At 31.9% G+C, this 18533-nt stretch overlaps 1 protein-coding gene across 2 annotated transcripts; it reads right to left on the bottom strand.

Moving 5' to 3' along the window:
* Nucleotides 1–682: 682 nt before the first annotated feature.
* On the bottom strand, nt 683–10135 carry LOC139839460 (uncharacterized). 2 transcript variants are annotated; one of them, XM_071829523.1, is made up of 6 exons: nt 9726–10135; nt 9433–9568; nt 8389–8560; nt 2207–2243; nt 1470–1746; nt 683–939 (listed from the first exon to the last, which is right to left on the bottom strand). In XM_071829523.1, exons 1-6 carry the CDS (start codon nt 9930–9932, stop codon nt 914–916), a joined length of 855 nt encoding a protein of 284 aa, XP_071685624.1. In that variant the 5' UTR covers nt 9933–10135; the 3' UTR covers nt 683–913. The 2 variants fall into 2 exon arrangements, with proteins under 2 accessions (XP_071685624.1, XP_071685623.1); XM_071829522.1 differs by having other exon boundaries at nt 683–919.
* Nucleotides 10136–18533: the final 8398 nt, after the last annotated feature.

Raw genomic sequence — 18533 nt, 5'->3', positions numbered from 1 at the left:
CTTTCCGATGCATTTGCGCTTCGTTTCCATTAACGAAGCCCATGATACCTAGCTAAAAAGTAGGTAAGATTAACCCTAAATGCGCTACAATGATACTTATAGATGTTATTTAGTCACATGGCTAAAACTCCCATTGTTTAGCCAAAGTAAATTTACAAAGAAGTTATATAAAGAAACATCATATGTTCTTACCCTAAGAACATAAGATGGTTTTATTAAAGGAAATAACTTTTTCATGAAAAACTAAAAATATGATTAAAAAAAAAGTTTTAACCCAAAAAATGCTAGCCAAGTTTTTTTTAAAAAAAATCCAAGACTAGGGTTCTAAGTTTAAAAAAAAAAAATTAAAAACTTGGGGCATATTCCAATGCCCATGACTAAACTATATGTATATATTTATTATAAAGGACATCTTTCATCAAAAAGTTCTAAACTTGAAGCATTTACAGATCGATTCATTTAAATTCAAGAGGAAGATGTCTTTTTTTAAAATCTATGGCTCATTCCCATAAGCCAAAACCTTTGTAAATAATGTTGACTCCAACTTTAAAACCATTTTTCATAGCCATAAGTTGGTGACATGCACATGCATATGCTTTGTGGGGTACTGTCCTTATCTCTTGTAGGGGACCCTGCCCATTTAAGAGAATAGAAAAAAAGTCCTCCAAATTTGGATGGTATGTAACCCCTATGGGGGGCTTTTTTTTCATGCCTTGAATCAATGTTAATCAAAGTCATGAAATAGAGAGAGGGAATGAAAAAGATGTAACCATGGTTGGGCCAAAGGTTTTTTTTTTTTGGGAATCGAAAAGATTCTGAGAATCGACAAGGCTGATGCATGTGGATATTTAGTTCGATCAATGCAACTCGTGAATCTTTTAATGATGAGTAGTGGGAGATTGTAGAACCACATTTACGCCTGCGGCACAGCAAAACAAACTGTCAAAAATGTTAGTAACTCTGTCGCAATTCACTTTTTTCAATTAAATAATACTGCAACAAATCGATAGATTGTACATATTTTTTTTCCAAATAAAGTTGTAAGGTTTTCCTCGTTCGGGTTACCCGAGAAAAGCGAGTAATCCGATCTCATACTCAAGTGTACACAGACTTATCAGGTATACTCCCTGGCTGTTTCCAACCCTTTCCTGGCCACCCCAAGATTCAAACCTGAGACCTCGTGCAAGGATATCAGAGCCCCAACCACTTTTGGTTAATTATTTTGTGGGTAAAAAAGAACAATCTCATCAACGAATATGGACTTAACAGTGTGTGTTAAAGTAGCTAGATACCAATTCCTTTCAAGAATCTTTGTGTTAAATAGTGACATTTGAATTTTAAATCAGCAGGTTCATTAAGACTTTATACTTTGCATACACTTTAATCAATCAATTTGTTGCTATGCGATCAGAAATGGAAAGCAAATGCAATAACGAAAGAATAATAAGCGCAACGTGTAATAATCAAACCTGCAGGTTGCAATGCTGGGGGAGAAGCTGCAAGGGAGATCGGGGTACCATATTGTTGTGCGTATGCTCCTGAAGAATTGAGAGCCGAATACTGGTAGAGATGGTGTGGATACACACCATAGCTCTGACCAGTAGCGTAACTTCCATGGCCACCTTCGGCCATGCTTAGATATGGGTAAAAGGCAGTGGCTGCACCCGCAGCTGTGACCATACCACCACCACTTGCTCCATAATATGGATACTGCCCGTTTGTTCCTCCATACACATTATAGTAACTCTGAACACAATCAAATTAGTCAAATTAAACATCACAACTAATACAAATTACTATTACTATTTTCACTTTAATTTAAGTGTTTTATAGTTTACTAAGACATTAAATAAAATTTTGTAGTGATATATCTAAAAATATTCACTACAGTCTTTACCAGTCAATTATATCTTTACCAATCTAAGTCTATTTTGATTGGTCAAAATATAAAGTAGTTACTTACTCCGTATAATAGAACATTTCAAAATAATAACGTGGACATATATAACGGGACAAAAGAAGTACTCAGTATAACATAATGATTTCGATTTTTACAAGTGAAATGTCTATATAGTTAACGTACATAATTTTTGGATGAAATGAGTACATATAAAAGAAATCAACTTAATAAGGAGTAAAAAAATAATGTGCGTTTATAAAACAGATGATTTAAAATCATAACAAATTAAATATTGAAGAACCATACCGTTGGATAGGTGTAATCCGGAGAATATGGAGAGTATCTGAAATCAAATAATAAACAGAAATGAGCGAATTGGAAACATAACTTGCAGGGTATGAATTGTGCAAAGTGTGCAATTGTACATGACACAATATCTAAAAAGGCCCAACAAATGCAAGTCAATCATTTAATACCTATGTACATTAATTTATTAAGGATTTAAAAACTAAAAAATATAAGAGATATATATATATATATATATATATATATATATATATATATATATATATATATATATATATATATATATATATATATATATATATATATATATATATATATATCTATATATATATATATATATATATATACGTATTTAGTTAGATATTACGGTTTCTATAACTGTTGTTTTGGTTAATATTAGTACTTGTGACGTTTTTTTTGTATTATTTAACATATTACTATATATATATATATATATATATATATATATATATATATATATATTATTGAAATATTAATGTATTTCTTGAATATTCTAGTAACTAATTGAAATTAGTAGATATTTAATTAGAAGAAGCTAGAATTAGTTTGTAATATTAGATATTTAGGAATAGAAGCATACTTGGTAAATATCAGAAGATGCTAGAAATATCTTTGTGAGCCTATAAATAGGCAATGAGTCTTGCAATATGATGTACACACAAAAACACAATCAAATTTGAGCTAATAAAAACATTACTTTTAAAACAAGTGTTCCTCTAATTTCACATCTTCATAAATACCTCTTCCATTATAAAATTAAATTGATCAATTTTCAAAACTAATTAATCTAAACAATTCTAACAAGTGGTATCAAGAGCCGTATTGGGCGTTGTTTAAATACACCATGACTACCGTTGGTGCATACAATATTCCCGTCCCCATCTTTGATGGCGACAACTATGATTTTTGGAGCATCCGAATGAAGACATATTTCCAAGCACAAAGTTTGTGGGATATTGTCGAAGTCGGGTTTACAAATCCAAAAGACGACGAAACTCTGTCCGCGGAAGAACAGGAAAAATACAACAAAAATGTTGTAAGAAATGCTGCCGCTCTAGGTTACACAAGCCTTGACGCCGTCTATCTTTCCACGAATCATGGGAGCCACGTCAGCCAAGGAGGCGTGGAAGATCCTTCAGGAAGAATTTCAAGGAAATGTCAAGGTGATATCCGTCAAACTTCTAACTCTCAGAAGAGATTTTGAAAATTTAAATATGAAAGAGACTGAGACCGTAAAAGATTACTATTCTAGAATTAAAGAAATAGTAAATCAAATGAGAGCCTATGGAGATAACATAACTGATAAGAGGATCGTAGAAAAAATACTTATCAGCATGACTGAAAAATACGATCATGTCATTACCGCTATTGAAGAGTCAAAAGACATCGAGACTCTGTCAGTAACGGAATTAATTGGCTCTCTTGAAGCATATGAGGCTAGACTGAGTCGGCGTAGTGAAAACTCACTTGAAAGTGCCTTTCAGTCTAAACTCAAATTACGGTCTCAAAAATATAATAATGGGGGGAAAAGAAATTTTGAAGAAAAATCAAAAGGAGGAGAAAAACCCAGAACCGGGTTCGATCAAAGAAGGAACGGCCACGCTCCATGTGGTATTTGCAAAAAGACAAACCACTTGAAGAAGGATTGTTTTCACAAAGGGAAGCCACAATGCAATAACTGCAAAAGATTTGGACATCTTGTAAAAGATTGCCGTTTAAAACAAAATCATCGAGCTAACTTCACGGAAGAAAGTGAAGATATACCGGAGAACAAAAATCAGCTATTCTATGCCTGCCATGTCGCAAATAAACAGAGGGACGATACTTGGTTGATCGACAGTGGGTGCAGCAACCACATGACGGGAGATGAAAAGTTATTTGATAGTATCAACACGTCCGTAAAGTCCCGCGTCAAACTAGGGAATGGTGCGCTTGTTGACACTAAAGGCAAAGGTACAATTACTGTTCAAACTAATAACGCCACTCGATCTGTTAATGACGTTCTTCTAGTACCAAGCTTAGCAAGTAACTTGCTAAGTGTTGGACAAATGATGGAGCACGGATACTCTTTACACTTCGAAGATAAATCATGTGTTATTCGTGACAAGAAAAACAACTATAAATTAATAGCCGAAGTGCCAATGGAGAACCACAACTTTCCACTTCGTTGGCAGTATATCCAAGACACAGCCATGAAAGTTCAAGTTGAAGAATCATGGCTATGGCATCGAAGATTTGGCCACTTTAACTTTCACGCACTAAAAATCCTCCAACAGAAGAATATGATGAGAGACTTGCCTAACATAGAAGAGATCACTGACACGTGTGAAAGCTGTATGATGGGCAAGCAACATCGAAAACCTTTCCCTCGTGATAAAGCTTGGAGAGCGAAAGGTATACTGGAGCTGGTGCACACAGATGTTTGTGGACCAATGAGAACCCCGTCACTTAACCAAAACAGGTACTTTATTCTCTTCATCGATGATTATTCTAGAATGACGTGGGTTTATTTCATGCGTGAAAAATCAGAAGTATTTACAATATTCAAGAAGTTCAAGAACTTCGTCGAAAAGAGTAGTGGCCATTATATAAAAATGCTAAGGAGTGATAGAGGAAAAGAATACACCTCTACACAGTTTAACAAATTCTGTGAAGACGAAGGAGTTAAACGCCAACTTACTGTTGGTTATGCCCCTGAACAAAATGGCGTCTCTGAACGCAAAAACAGAACTGTAATGGAAATGGCCAAAACAATGATACATGAAAAAGGCCTTCCAAACAGTTTCTGGGCTGAAGCTGTATACACGGCTGTATATATATTAAATCGATGTCCAACGAAAGCCATACAAAACAAGACTCCAATTGAGGCATGGAGTGGAAGGAAACCATCAGCAAAACATTTGCGAGTATTTGGGTGTATTTGCTACATCCACATTCCAAAGGAGAAACGTCACAAGCTCCAAGAAAAATCAGAGAAGGGAATATTCTTGGGCTACAGCACACAGTCTAAAGGATACCGAGTCTATAACCTGAAGACTAATAACATCGTGATCAGCCGAGACGTGGAGTTTGATGAAGACGCTTCTTGGAACTGGGAAAAGGACAAAGTTGAAAAACAAACATATCTGCCACGGATATCTATAGACACTCCAGCTCAACAACCACTACAAATGGAGCAGTCTGAACAAGATGAAAGTACCGGAGAAACGAGCCCTGCTACTCCAACTTCTCCGACGGCAACATTACCATTAACACAAGACGAATCAAGTCCAGAGTCAACACCTGGAAGAGTCAGAAAGTTAACAGAGGTATACGAGACTTGCAACTTCACAACTATAGAACCTGAAAGCTATGAAGTTGCAGCCAAAGATGAAAAATGGGTGACTGCTATGAACGAAGAAATAAGAATGATCGAGAAAAACAACACATGGGAGTTAGTTGATCCTCCAGAAAATAAAGAAATCATTGGAGTAAAGTGGGTTTACAAAACAAAGCTCAATCCTGATGGTTCTATACAAAAACATAAAGCAAGGCTAGTAGCTAAAGGCTATTCACAACAGCCTGGAGTAGACTACAACGAAACTTTCGCACCCGTAGCACGACTGGATACTATAAGAGCACTTGTGGCGTTAGCAGCTCAACGAAGGTGGAAGATTCATCAACAAGATGTGAAATCAGCCTTTCTAAATGGGTTTCTAGAAGAAGAAATATACGTCGAGCAACCACAAGGGTTCATTCAAAAAGGAAAAGAAGAAAAAGTCCTAAAGCTCAAGAAAGCCTTATATGGACTTAAACAAGCTCCACGTGCTTGGTATAGCCGCATTGATAGCTACTTCACAAGTTCGGGATTCAGGAGGAGTCAAAGTGAGCCTACACTCTACATCAAAACCCAAGGTAACTCTGACACTCTCATTATTTCCTTGTATGTCGATGATCTAATATATACTGGAAACAATGAGAGAATGATACAAGAGTTTAAAGAAGACATGATGAAAACGTTCGAGATGAGCGACCTTGGATTGATGCGCTATTTTCTTGGCATCGAAATCAGTCAAGAAAATGAAGGCATCTTCATATGCCAAAAGAAATATACGGAAAATCTCCTGAAAAAGTTTAAACTATACGGTTGCAAAACCGTAGCCACGCCACTAGTTGCCAATGAGAAGATGAGACAAGAAGATGGATCGGAGAAAGCAGACGCTTCAAGATTCAGAAGTCTCATCGGAAGTCTACTTTATCTGACAGCAACAAGGCCAGATATTATGTACGCAACGAGTCTATTATCCAGGTACATGAAAAACCCTACTCAAATACATTACGGAGCTTCTAAAAGAATTTTAAGATACTTGCAAGGTACCATGGACTATGGAATATGGTACAAGCCCACTATAGACTCGAAGCTTCAGGGATACACAGATAGTGATTGGGCCGGATCGGTGGATGACATGAGAAGTACTTCCGGATACGCATTCACACTTGGATCTGGTGTATTCTCATGGACATCAAAGAAACAAGAAACGGTGGCACAATCGTCAGCTGAAGCCGAGTACGTCGCAGCCGCAAACTCAGCTAATCAAGCTATATGGCTAAGAAGAATACTAGAAGATATGGGCGAGAAACAAGACGAAGCTACAAAGATATATTGCGACAACAAGTCTGCAATCGCGATGGCAAAGAATCCTGTGTTCCATGGAAGAACAAAACATATTGATATCAAATATCACTTTTTGCGAGAAGTCTACGCCAAGAAAGATATTGAATTAAAATACTGCAAGACCGAAGAGCAGATTGCAGACATATTCACCAAAGCACTACCAAGACCAAAGTTTGAGTTCCTACGCAACATGCTCGGAGTAACACCGAAATACATTAAGGAGGAGTGTTGAAATATTAATGTATTTCTTGAATATTCTAGTAACTAATTGAAATTAGTAGATATTTAATTAGAAGAAGCTAGAATTAGTTTGTAATATTAGATATTTAGGAATAGAAGCATACTTGGTAAATATCAGAAGATGCTAGAAATATCTTTGTGAGCCTATAAATAGGCAATGAGTCTTGCAATATGATGTACACACAAAAACACAATCAAATTTGAGCTAATAAAAACATTACTTTTAAAACAAGTGTTCCTCTAATTTCACATCTTCATAAATACCTCTTCCATTATAAAATTAAATTGATCAATTTTCAAAACTAATTAATCTAAACAATTCTAACATATATATATATATATATATATATATATATATATATATATATATATATATATATATATACGTATTTAGTTAGATATTACGGTTTCTATAACTGTTGTTTTGGTTAATATTAGTACTTGTGACGTTTTTTTTGTATTATATATATATATATGTATATATATATATATATATATATATATATATATATATAAGTTTTTTTATATAAAAGGCCTACTTTTATGTATTGAACATGTTTTATAAAATTAATAGGACGACCATGATAACTTGTAAAACAAGTAACTGTGTAAAAGTGCATGCATTCAATGCATGAACGAATAATGTAAAGAAAAGCCCATAAGAATAACAGAATACATATATACATTGATACATAATGAGATATGCTGATATGCCAGGATCAATGTAAAGAATGAAACTAGAAACCCAAAATTATCATAAAAAAATACTGTACTAGTCATGCGCATTTTTACAGGTAAGTTTGACTATTGACTATGGTCAGAGATTGCAAGAACATGGCAATCATGATCGATGAGGATGCATGTGCCTAGTGGAAGCATGCCTGAATACAGAAAGTGAATTTACAGTAGAAAGCTTTTATTTGTTTAACCTTTCAAAAAATATATAAATATAAATAATTGTTTTTCCATTAGTTGTCACTCCCCACATGGTTCACAACCACTCATTAACTTCATTCATTTCTAGCAACAATTTACCAATATATTTATTGTACTCACCATTTTTTGTATATGCATATAGCTAAGAGAAAGTAATTAAATGAAAAAAAAAGGCCATAAATATTAGTAACATGCATATAGTATAATCTTGTATACATGCATGTGTGAGTAAGTGTATATATACGTGTACATGTACGTGTATGTACACATACGTGTACATGTACGCGTATGAATGTATGAATGTTGAGAGAGAAAGAGGAGAGAGACTAACCCATAAAGATTAGTAGTAGGAAAAGGGATGCCTTGGTGGATAGCATAATGAGGGAAGGCTGTAGCAGAAGGGAAAGCTGTTGTTGTTCCCATTCCACCTGCACCAACAGCTTGATGATGATGATGATATCCTCCTCCATAACCACCAATAACCCTAATGCTCCTTCCTCCACCTACATTTTATTAATTATATATTATGATGTTGAAACTTGATGTTAATCAATGCCTTTTAGGTGACCATTTAGATATTTACATTGAATTTTATGCCATATGTATATAGTATACACAGATAGCATATGATGTACTTTAGTTTCTACATGATATGTATACAAAAATTTTCGTGGTTGTACCAAAGAAAGAACTTCCTATAAAACTTTAATTTTATATATCAAGTTCATATGAATTTATACTTAATTAGAATTATAGTGTCTGAAATGTGAAACTACTAGAGAAAACCATTAAAGTTATGATTATTTCAAGATAATAAGCTTTATATACAAAAGAAAATAATGCAAACATATATAGTACGTACGTACCATCAAGTTGAACATATATGACCTGTCATGCTTATTTATTTTGTTTTTGCTTTTAGAAGAAACACACATATAGTATGCATGTTTTGTGGTTGTAATTAAACATTCATACACATAGTACGTTAATTTTAATATCTTTATAAAAGTGAAAACCCTACCTCAATAATATTCATTGATTCTAGTTCTCTAATCAAAACCTCAACTTTTATCTTAATCGTATTATGCAAAGGATATTCATTTGAAGTTACTACCTCTAAGATATTATTCTGACAAATTAACTATCTATATGACTCCCCTAATCAAATGTATACAGACTATACCTATAATTCAATCAAATCCAAGATTCCAAAAATGCTAACCCTAATTATTTGAAAAAGATTAATACTTTTATATACCCAAGTAATAAAACAACAAATTAAGCCAACATAAAATTTATTGAAACTACTTTACTAATAAAAGGTGAAAAAAAACATAAGTTAATATCAAGAATTGATGATGTGATCATATCATACCAAGTTTGTTAGGGGTAGAAGGTTTAGATCTTTGAACACCTAAAGATGCAAGATTACAATTAGCCCTCCGGCCATCAATCACCGGAGCTGCATCAACACATGCTCTCATCGCCGCATCAGCTTCCCGGAATGTCACCTACATTTTTGGCCGGAATTTATTTATTATAAAAAAAAATCACAAACTCATAAAAAAACCTAACATCATGTCAAAATTCTTTTGCAAGATTCTAATACACAAAAAAACTCATTACAATTATAGAAAAAAGAACAAAAAAAGATGAACAAAATCATACAAAGCCATAGCCTTTAGATCTGCCAGTAGTTTTATCAGTGATAACAACAGCTTCCAAGATCTCACCAAATTGTTCAAAGTAAGTTTTCATGGTATCTTTTTGAGTTTCCCAAGCCAACCCACCAACAAAAACTTTTGTATAAGTTGTATCACCAAACTGTCCGGCTGTGTAGTTACTGGTTGGTGTCTGCACCGCCGCCGGAGTCATTTTTTCCGTTTGATCTTTTGGTGGTGTTATTAAATTGGTTGGTTGATTTGTTTGTTACAAAAGAAGTGGATTGTTATGAGGGTTTAATTGGAAAATAAAACAGAAATCCAGCTATCAAACTATTATGAAGAAGAAAAAAAAAAAGATAAAATAAAATAAAATTGTGAATGAAAAATGAGAGATTTGTGAGAGAAATGGAGGGAATTAGGACATAAAAGCAAAAGGTGGAGAGAGGAAAGGGGATATGATAATACGGACATAAATAAATAAATAAATAAATAAATAATAAATAAATATAAATAAATTATATAAACCATCAGTGACACCCACCATCTAACACAGCGATTGTAATGCACTTTCTTAATTTGGTCAAACTTTCATGTTGACTATAGAATATGTGTGCTAGATCTAAATGTAATCCAGCTGTAAGAATTATATTATATATTATATATTATATATTATATATTACCCCTATATACTAAAATACATGGCTGGATTCGTAGTTTCAGTTATATTATATATAGTTTCAGTTATATTATATATTATTATATACCTATATCTAAAATGTAAAGTGGAAATGAATAGTACTATTCATTTTTCAATTTCCACAAACCATTATAGGTAAAGTGAAAATGAATAGCACTATTCCTTTTGAATTTTCACAAACTTAACCTCCTAACTTTTATTAAAATACAAATCGAATCCTCACTTTATACGTATATTTTTTTCCAAATTTCACAAGCTTAACCCCTAACTTTTATTAAAATACAAATCAAAACCCCACTTTACTAACTTTTTTTTTTTACTAATATTCAATTTTCACAAATTTAACCCCCTAACTTTTATTAAAATACAAATCGAACCCCCACTTTATACGTAAAGTTTTTTCAAATTTCACAAACTTAACCCACTAACTTTTATTAAAATACAAATCGAACCCCCACTTTACTAACTTTTTTTAAAAAAAAAATAAAACCTGAACGCTAAAAGAAGCAACTTTCACAAAAGGAACAACCCTTCAATGTTATGTCGAAAAAAATTCTTTTTTACAAAATAGATCAAGACTTTTTTTAACTCGCATTCAAAACGGAGCCCCCGGCGCGAAGCGAGGGCTCCACAACTAGTTATATAAAAAAAGTAAGCGCGATGGTTACTTTAAAGTAGCAGAGTGCATCAAGTTTAACCTAAATCACTTGCGGTGAGAAAGATTTATGGGTAAGGTATTGAGATTATTAACATGATTGAGTACAGAAACACTAGGAAACGTTGGGTCTTTGTTTGCATTTTTGTTGAGGTTTCTTCGGTTAAACATATACACGAGCTAGTCGATGTGATGTTAGAAGATGAAGGTGATTATGTAAATGCTCGAGTATGTTGGGATTGTGAAGCATTGAAAAAAAAAAGGAAAGAAAATTAAATTAACTTGAAAATTAAGTTAGCATAGAAGTTAAGTTTAATTAAGGAGCACGTAGTTGATTTTTGGACTGTCTTTTACTTGAAAGCTAAGTTTGCATGTGCTACAAGGAATTAGGTTTTGTTCTTTCACTATAAATAAATATCTACCCTCATTGTGTGATCGCGAAAATTAATTATGAGAATCTCTGGTTCGTGCACATGAACTAAATCTTTCTTCAAGATTGAAGTTTGGATATTAATTACCACGTAAAATCATTGAGTCGTTTATTTATCGTTTTGTTTATTCGTTTGTTGTATATGGGTGTAATCCGACTACATAAGTCTTGTTTGAATTGAGTTATACTAACGAGTGCATCGTTAGTTTGGATTTTCAGCTATCCTAAACAAGTGGTATCATAGGTTCAAGGTTTGAAGATCGAGCATGACGACGATTTGAAACAGGGTTTTCGATTTGTGGTTGATTCGATTATCATCGGGTAAGGAACGACGCAACCTAGGTTTTATTTGAAACATGTATCGAGATCAAGGGACATGGTTTAGGTTACTCACAATGAAGTCAACGAGTACGGTCTTTATACTCAATAGTTGATCAGTCGGGATTAGTCTATGATTATGATTTAGTAATAATGTAACATGGTCGGTTGCGTTATGACGATGGTTGATTTGCTGCGAAAACGGAGTCGGTAATCGGATAAATTGGTTTTGTTGCAAGAGAAATTTTCGGGAGATCCGGGTTTCGGATCTGAGTTCTCGTCCCTCGTTATCCCGTGCGAAAGAATGATTAAGTTAAATTCAGATGTTAATGTCAAGTTGGAAGAGAAATATCATGACGGGTTTGTTAACTGTCAGATAGACCTGAAATTTTGACTATAGATAGAAGACACATAGATGAAGATGCGGTAAAAATATGTCGGTGATTGGACCGTTTGGTTTTCCACATATGGTTTTTCGAATCTGCTGCAGTTTTCGGATGAACTTTTCGGGTTTGGTGACGCGAGGGCGAGACAATTTGTCTTGTGAAACTTCGAGCAATACGAGCTGAATTTACGGGGATGTTAGTTTGTTACGGAAGCTCAGGACGGTGGTATCTCTCGCGTTTTAAAGAGGTTGGGTAATGAACGAGACGCGTCGATTTGAAAATTGACGGTAGGAGTTATTGGGGAAGTTTAGTACTTACGGGTTTGAAACGGGAAGGCCAAAGGTTTTGGTCAAATATTCTTGGGTTTGTGGAATATTCTAGCGGGTTTGAGCTTCTCTCATTAAGAAAAATTAGTTGTTGATGGGTGTCAGATAGAACTCGTTCGACTAGTGCTTGGGTTTTGGTTGATGGATTGTTCAACAAAAGGAGCAGTTTTTTCTTCGAGGGTGAGCAATTAGGAATCTTTATGTGATTGATGAAGTGGATAATTTTTAGGTGGCCAATTAGGTTTGTAGTGTTACGATAAGGGTAAATGTTCACACACTAAACTTGGATATTGGGTGCTCATTACTTTAGAATGCTTTTTACAAACTTTTAAAATCTTACATTCCACTTACTATTAGTATATTAATATCATGAACTCACAAACGTATATTGATCGTTTTAACATGTATTTTTCAGGTCCTTATCTTATGCTTGTGCACGCACGATGGAAGTTGAGCATGGTTACATCATAAGAGTCATGGCATCGTTTTACGTTATTCATGTTGAACTATGCGTTCATTTTGAGTTATACTCATTACATTAAGTAACACTTCACATTTGATGTGGTCATCATTTTTTTATGTGTAGCTATACTAAAGTAGTAACATTGTTGCTCTTAATTAATGAAATAAATGTATGTATTTCTTATTGAACACTTTTAAGTAACATTTTACATTTGATTGGTCATTTATCACTTTTAACGTCGCATCTTCTATAGAGGTCGTAAACTAGGGCTGGAATCCGCGATCGCGACTCGTCTTGATAGAATTCGTCATGATATTGGATCCGCTCACGCTCATACGAGTCCTAGTCGTTGTGTTGCGGTCCCCGGTCGCTTACGAGATTTGCACTTTTAGGTTGGTTTCATCTATGCCCAACCGGCCAACCTACGTACGTAGTACGCAATGAATCGGGTATGGTTGCGCCGCATGGTCAAGGAGCAATGTTCCTCACATTTTTGTTTACTTTATCTCATTCTAAGTGTGTTTTTCATTTTATCATAGTAAATACGGAGTATTTCGTAAACTAAATAATAAAAGATCAAAATATTTTAAAAATGATTACTTGATATATTCAAAATTATCATTACACATTATTTCCAACGACGCAAAGATCGTATAACTTTTATATTAATTTAAATATATGTATTTGGGAAGGAACCCATTGATATTCTCATTCACGTATTTTTACCTTGTGCTTACATAGAATGAAAGACGTACCAAAAGGTCGTGAGATGCACACGTTTTATGGGTGAGACTTGGGGAACAAAAGATTGTATTATTGTGCCCCTCAAAATTATAAAATCAAATGGAGGAAAGAAAAGTCATGTGATAAGGCAGACAATACGAAATTGTCATTGGTGGGGCCAAGTAGTATTTTTATCGTAGAACGGAACGGGGAAAGGACACTTGGAAGTGGATTACGTTCAACAGTGTGAAAACTAGAAAACCACGGCACCAACCTGGGATTAAGGATTGTATGTATTTTGCCGCCAATGTATGCGTTTTTAAGTCGGCGAGAACAGAGTCGGCGAGATCAGACGAGTGCGGAGTGCCTCATATCTATATCTATCTATACATCTATAAGAATTGAGTGGTAGAAAATTAAATATGGTGTAATAAATAGGGTTAATTTAATAAAATTTACTTATGTCTTTATTATGATGGTAAAAAAGATAAAAACTCAATATAATTATCCTTCATTTATTATAATAGTAAAAATATTAAAAACTATAATACTATACTTACTTAAAAACATCATAAATAAATTTTTAACTAATTAATAATCAAGATGGTGTAATTTATAGGGTTAATTTAATAAAATTTACCTATTTGCATTTATTATGATGATAAAAAAAATAAAAACTCAGTATAGTTACCCTTCATTTATTGTAATAGTAAAAATGTTAAAAATCATAATACTATACTTACTTAAAAACATCATAAATAAATTTTTAATTAATTAATAATCAATAACTCACGAGATAGGACATTCTTATAGTCTATCTATAATCTATAATCTATTTATAATATTCAACTATATAAAAATTTATATCAAATAACGTATTAACATATGAAATCAAAGGTAAAGATCTATCTATATTGATACTTATAATATTAACATATAGTAATGGACTTTTTCATATAAAGGTATATATATCATGTGTTTACCAGATGAGACATTCTTATACGGAGTAGTAATCTTGTATCTATCTATAATATTTATCTATAATACTCCTAAAATGTGTTATTTATGAACTATTAATAATCACAACATTAGTGTGAATATAGCTACATAAAGATAACCAAAATACTTCATGATTGTGTTCGTTATTTTATGGTGTGTACTTCTACCCACTTAAAAGAATACAAAGCACTAAAACTCTTCAAGTACATGTACACAATCAATTTAACATCCCTTTACTTTCTCAAATAATACTATACTTACTTAAAAACATCATAAACAAATTTTAATTAATTAATAATCAATAAATCACGAGATGTAACATTCTTATAGTCTATCTATAATCTATTTATAATATTCAACTATATAAAAATTTATATCAAATAACATATTAACATATGAAATCAAAGGTAAAGATCTATCTATATTGATATTTAATGGACTTTTTCATATAAAGGTATATATATCATGTGTTCACCAGATGAAACATTCTTATACGGAGTAGTAATCTTCTATCTCTCTATAATCTATCTATAATATTTATCTATAATATTCCTAAAATATGTTATTTATGAACTTTTAATAATCACAACATTAATGTGAATATAGCTACATAAAGATAACCGAAATACTTCATCATTGCGTTCGTTATTCTATGGTGTGTAAGTTTCTCTTCTACCCACTTAAAAGAATACGAAGCACTAAAACTCTTCAAGTACATGTACACAATCAATTTACATCCCTTTACTTTCTCGAATTAAATTAAATTGTTGTTACAACCTTCATGTATTAATAATAATTTAATATTTAATAGTGATAGGAATTTGGCATGCATCACTATAAATAACATAATCTTTAAATGGATGAAAATCAATTGCCAAAAAATTCGAGAAGAATGGTGTATCATTTTTCTAATCCACATGAATCTTGATGGTTTCATGTTAGTGATGATGAGTTGAAATATATGCCACGAGTTGCTATCGGTATGTTTATTATCCTAGGTGATAAGTTTAATAGTTTGCGTATCACAATATATCATGTATCGCAATATATTATAATCGTGTTACTTTTATTTTGTAGCATCTATATTTGGTCAACAAAAATTAAAACCTTGCATTGTGAGAGAGGAAGACGTGAAAAAGGAAGATGAAGAGTTTACTTTCCATTTTTTTTTTAATATATTGATGTATTTGTTTCAACAACACAAGGTTAATAAAGTGTAAAAAAAAAAGGTATTGAGGTACCCATATGTGTATGACATTTTAATCACATTGGATGAGTTTATGATTAGTTGGAAACATATCTACCACTTTTAGTAACACAATTACATCTCTCTTTATCGTTGGTATTAGTTAAACTATGAAGAATAATATTTAGATTAATTATGAGGTGAGAAAGAAAGTTGAAGAGTTTACTCTTCATTTTTTTTATTATATAGTTGTATTTGTTTCAACATCACAATATTTATAAAGTGAAAAAGGTATTAAGGTACCCATAAGTTTATGACATTTTAATCACATTTGGGCGAGTTTATGGTTAGTTAAAAAATATTTAGGTGAGTTAAGTTGGAACTTGATCTGTTACTTTTAGTAACACAATTACATCTCTTTATCATTAGTATTACTTAAGCTATAAAGAATAATATTAAGATCAATTATTAAAAATAATTCTTGAGATTTTTCGTAAGTAATGATTAATGTTTAATTGTTAATGAGTTGATTATGCCCAAATTAAAGCTACATTGTGCATATCCGCCTATTAAGTCTTTTAAGTTTCTAAAACAATAATAAGCTATGTTTTGATGTTATTTCTTAATTCTCAATAACTTAATAATTGTGTTAATTATATTTCTTAATTCTTTATACAGTGACTGTAGGCAATTAGAATAAATTGTTCAAAAGCCACTCATTGTGGTCAGATTAATATTATATTTATAGATAGATTACAAGGAAAATACAATAGAATGCATTCCCTAATTATTTAACTTAATGGCCAAGATAAACTTATTGACCAAGTTAGCCATTATCTCTAATACCCCCTCAAGCGAATGGGAGGTGGTCCGACCCGAAGCTTGGTACGAAAAGAATCAAATAGAGGCTTAGGAAGACTCTTGGTGAAGATATCCGCCAACTGGAGTGTAGTGGGCACAAACTGAGTAACCAGTTTGCCAGAAGAGACAAGCTCACGAATGAAATGGTAATCAATGTCAATATGTTTAGCACGCTTATGAGCAGCTGGATTCTGACTCAAAAAGAGAGCACTTGTGACGACCCAGAAATTTCCGACCAAATTTAAACTTGATCTTTAATTGATTTCTACACGATAAGCAAAGTCTGTAATGTTGAAGTCTCATAAATTTTGAACCGTGTTCATGTATACATCTGACCTTTGAACTGTTATATGGATTCAGTTAATCTTTGATTATTCCCGACGATTCACGAACAATTGTTAATAAATAAATAAATAAATATATATATATATACATATATAAATATATATGATTTCGATACATGATTAATATTACGTATATTGTATATTATATATATATATATATATATATATATATATATATATATATATATATATATATATATATAAATTTAAATAATCACTATATATTATTATATATTAGATAGTTAATAAATATTACTTAGTTAATAATATTAACATATTAAACATACTTACAAGATAAATTATAATTGCTATATTAATATTATCATTACTTGTATTAAAATCAATTTAAATATCAACATCATTTTTAATAATATTACTATATATAATAAATGGTTATGAAATTTGATACATTTGATTTATTATAATATAATTATTACTAATATTATTATCATTACTAAGTAGTAGTAAAATTATGATTAATATTATTATTATTATATAAATTACTATTATCATTATTATTATTTCTATTATTATTATTATTATTATTATTATTATTATTATTATTATTATTATTATTATTATTATTATTATTATTATTTTGATTAAGTAATATTATTATTATTTTCTATTATCAGTATTTTTTTATTCCAATGAAACTAACAATATTATTATTATTATTATTAATATATTTAATTACATTTACAAATTCTTAATATTAATATTTAACATAAATAAAATGACACAAGATCACTTTCTGTTTGAAGTCTCAATCGAAACTGTGCATAATTGATTCTCCAAATCCTCAATTTTTGTGATGACCCGTCCTAATCTACCTGGACGAATACATCAACATCTGGTCCCATTGCGAGGTATTTGACCTCTATGTGATACATTTTGTAACATTGTATTCGTTTGAAAAGGTATTTCATAAATGAATATATAAATTCCAGGTTTTTAACATCTGATGATTCCTACGTATAGACAATCACCATTTAAATGGTTTACAATAATACATCTGTTGACAATACAATCAAAATAAGATACATGGTAATGGTTTGGTGAATGCAAGTTTCTTGTATATAGCATGTATGACTCCAAGCACATATCTTGTATCACGTATAAGCAAACAGCGGAAGACTTCTAGAATCCTGAGAATAAACATGCTTCAAGTGTCAACACAAAGGTTGGTGAGTTCATAGTTTTAATATTACACATAATCCGTATATCAATGTGGATTACAAAAGTTCAGTTGTTTTATTCAAAACGTTTATCAATAGGTTTTACATAAAAGGTGGATCACAAGATTTCAGTTGTTTCATCCGAAACGTTTATCAATCGGTTCTACAAAATTGAGCACCCTGGTAACTAAACTTTAAAGTTTATATAATTTTTACCCTTTGTATAATCATCTTAATAATACACGC

Source organism: Rutidosis leptorrhynchoides, chromosome 4, assembly GCF_046630445.1.
Source record: "Rutidosis leptorrhynchoides isolate AG116_Rl617_1_P2 chromosome 4, CSIRO_AGI_Rlap_v1, whole genome shotgun sequence".
In the NCBI taxonomy this organism is placed as follows: domain Eukaryota; kingdom Viridiplantae; phylum Streptophyta; class Magnoliopsida; order Asterales; family Asteraceae; genus Rutidosis; species Rutidosis leptorrhynchoides.
This window is presented reverse-complemented; position numbering and strand designations above follow the sequence as displayed.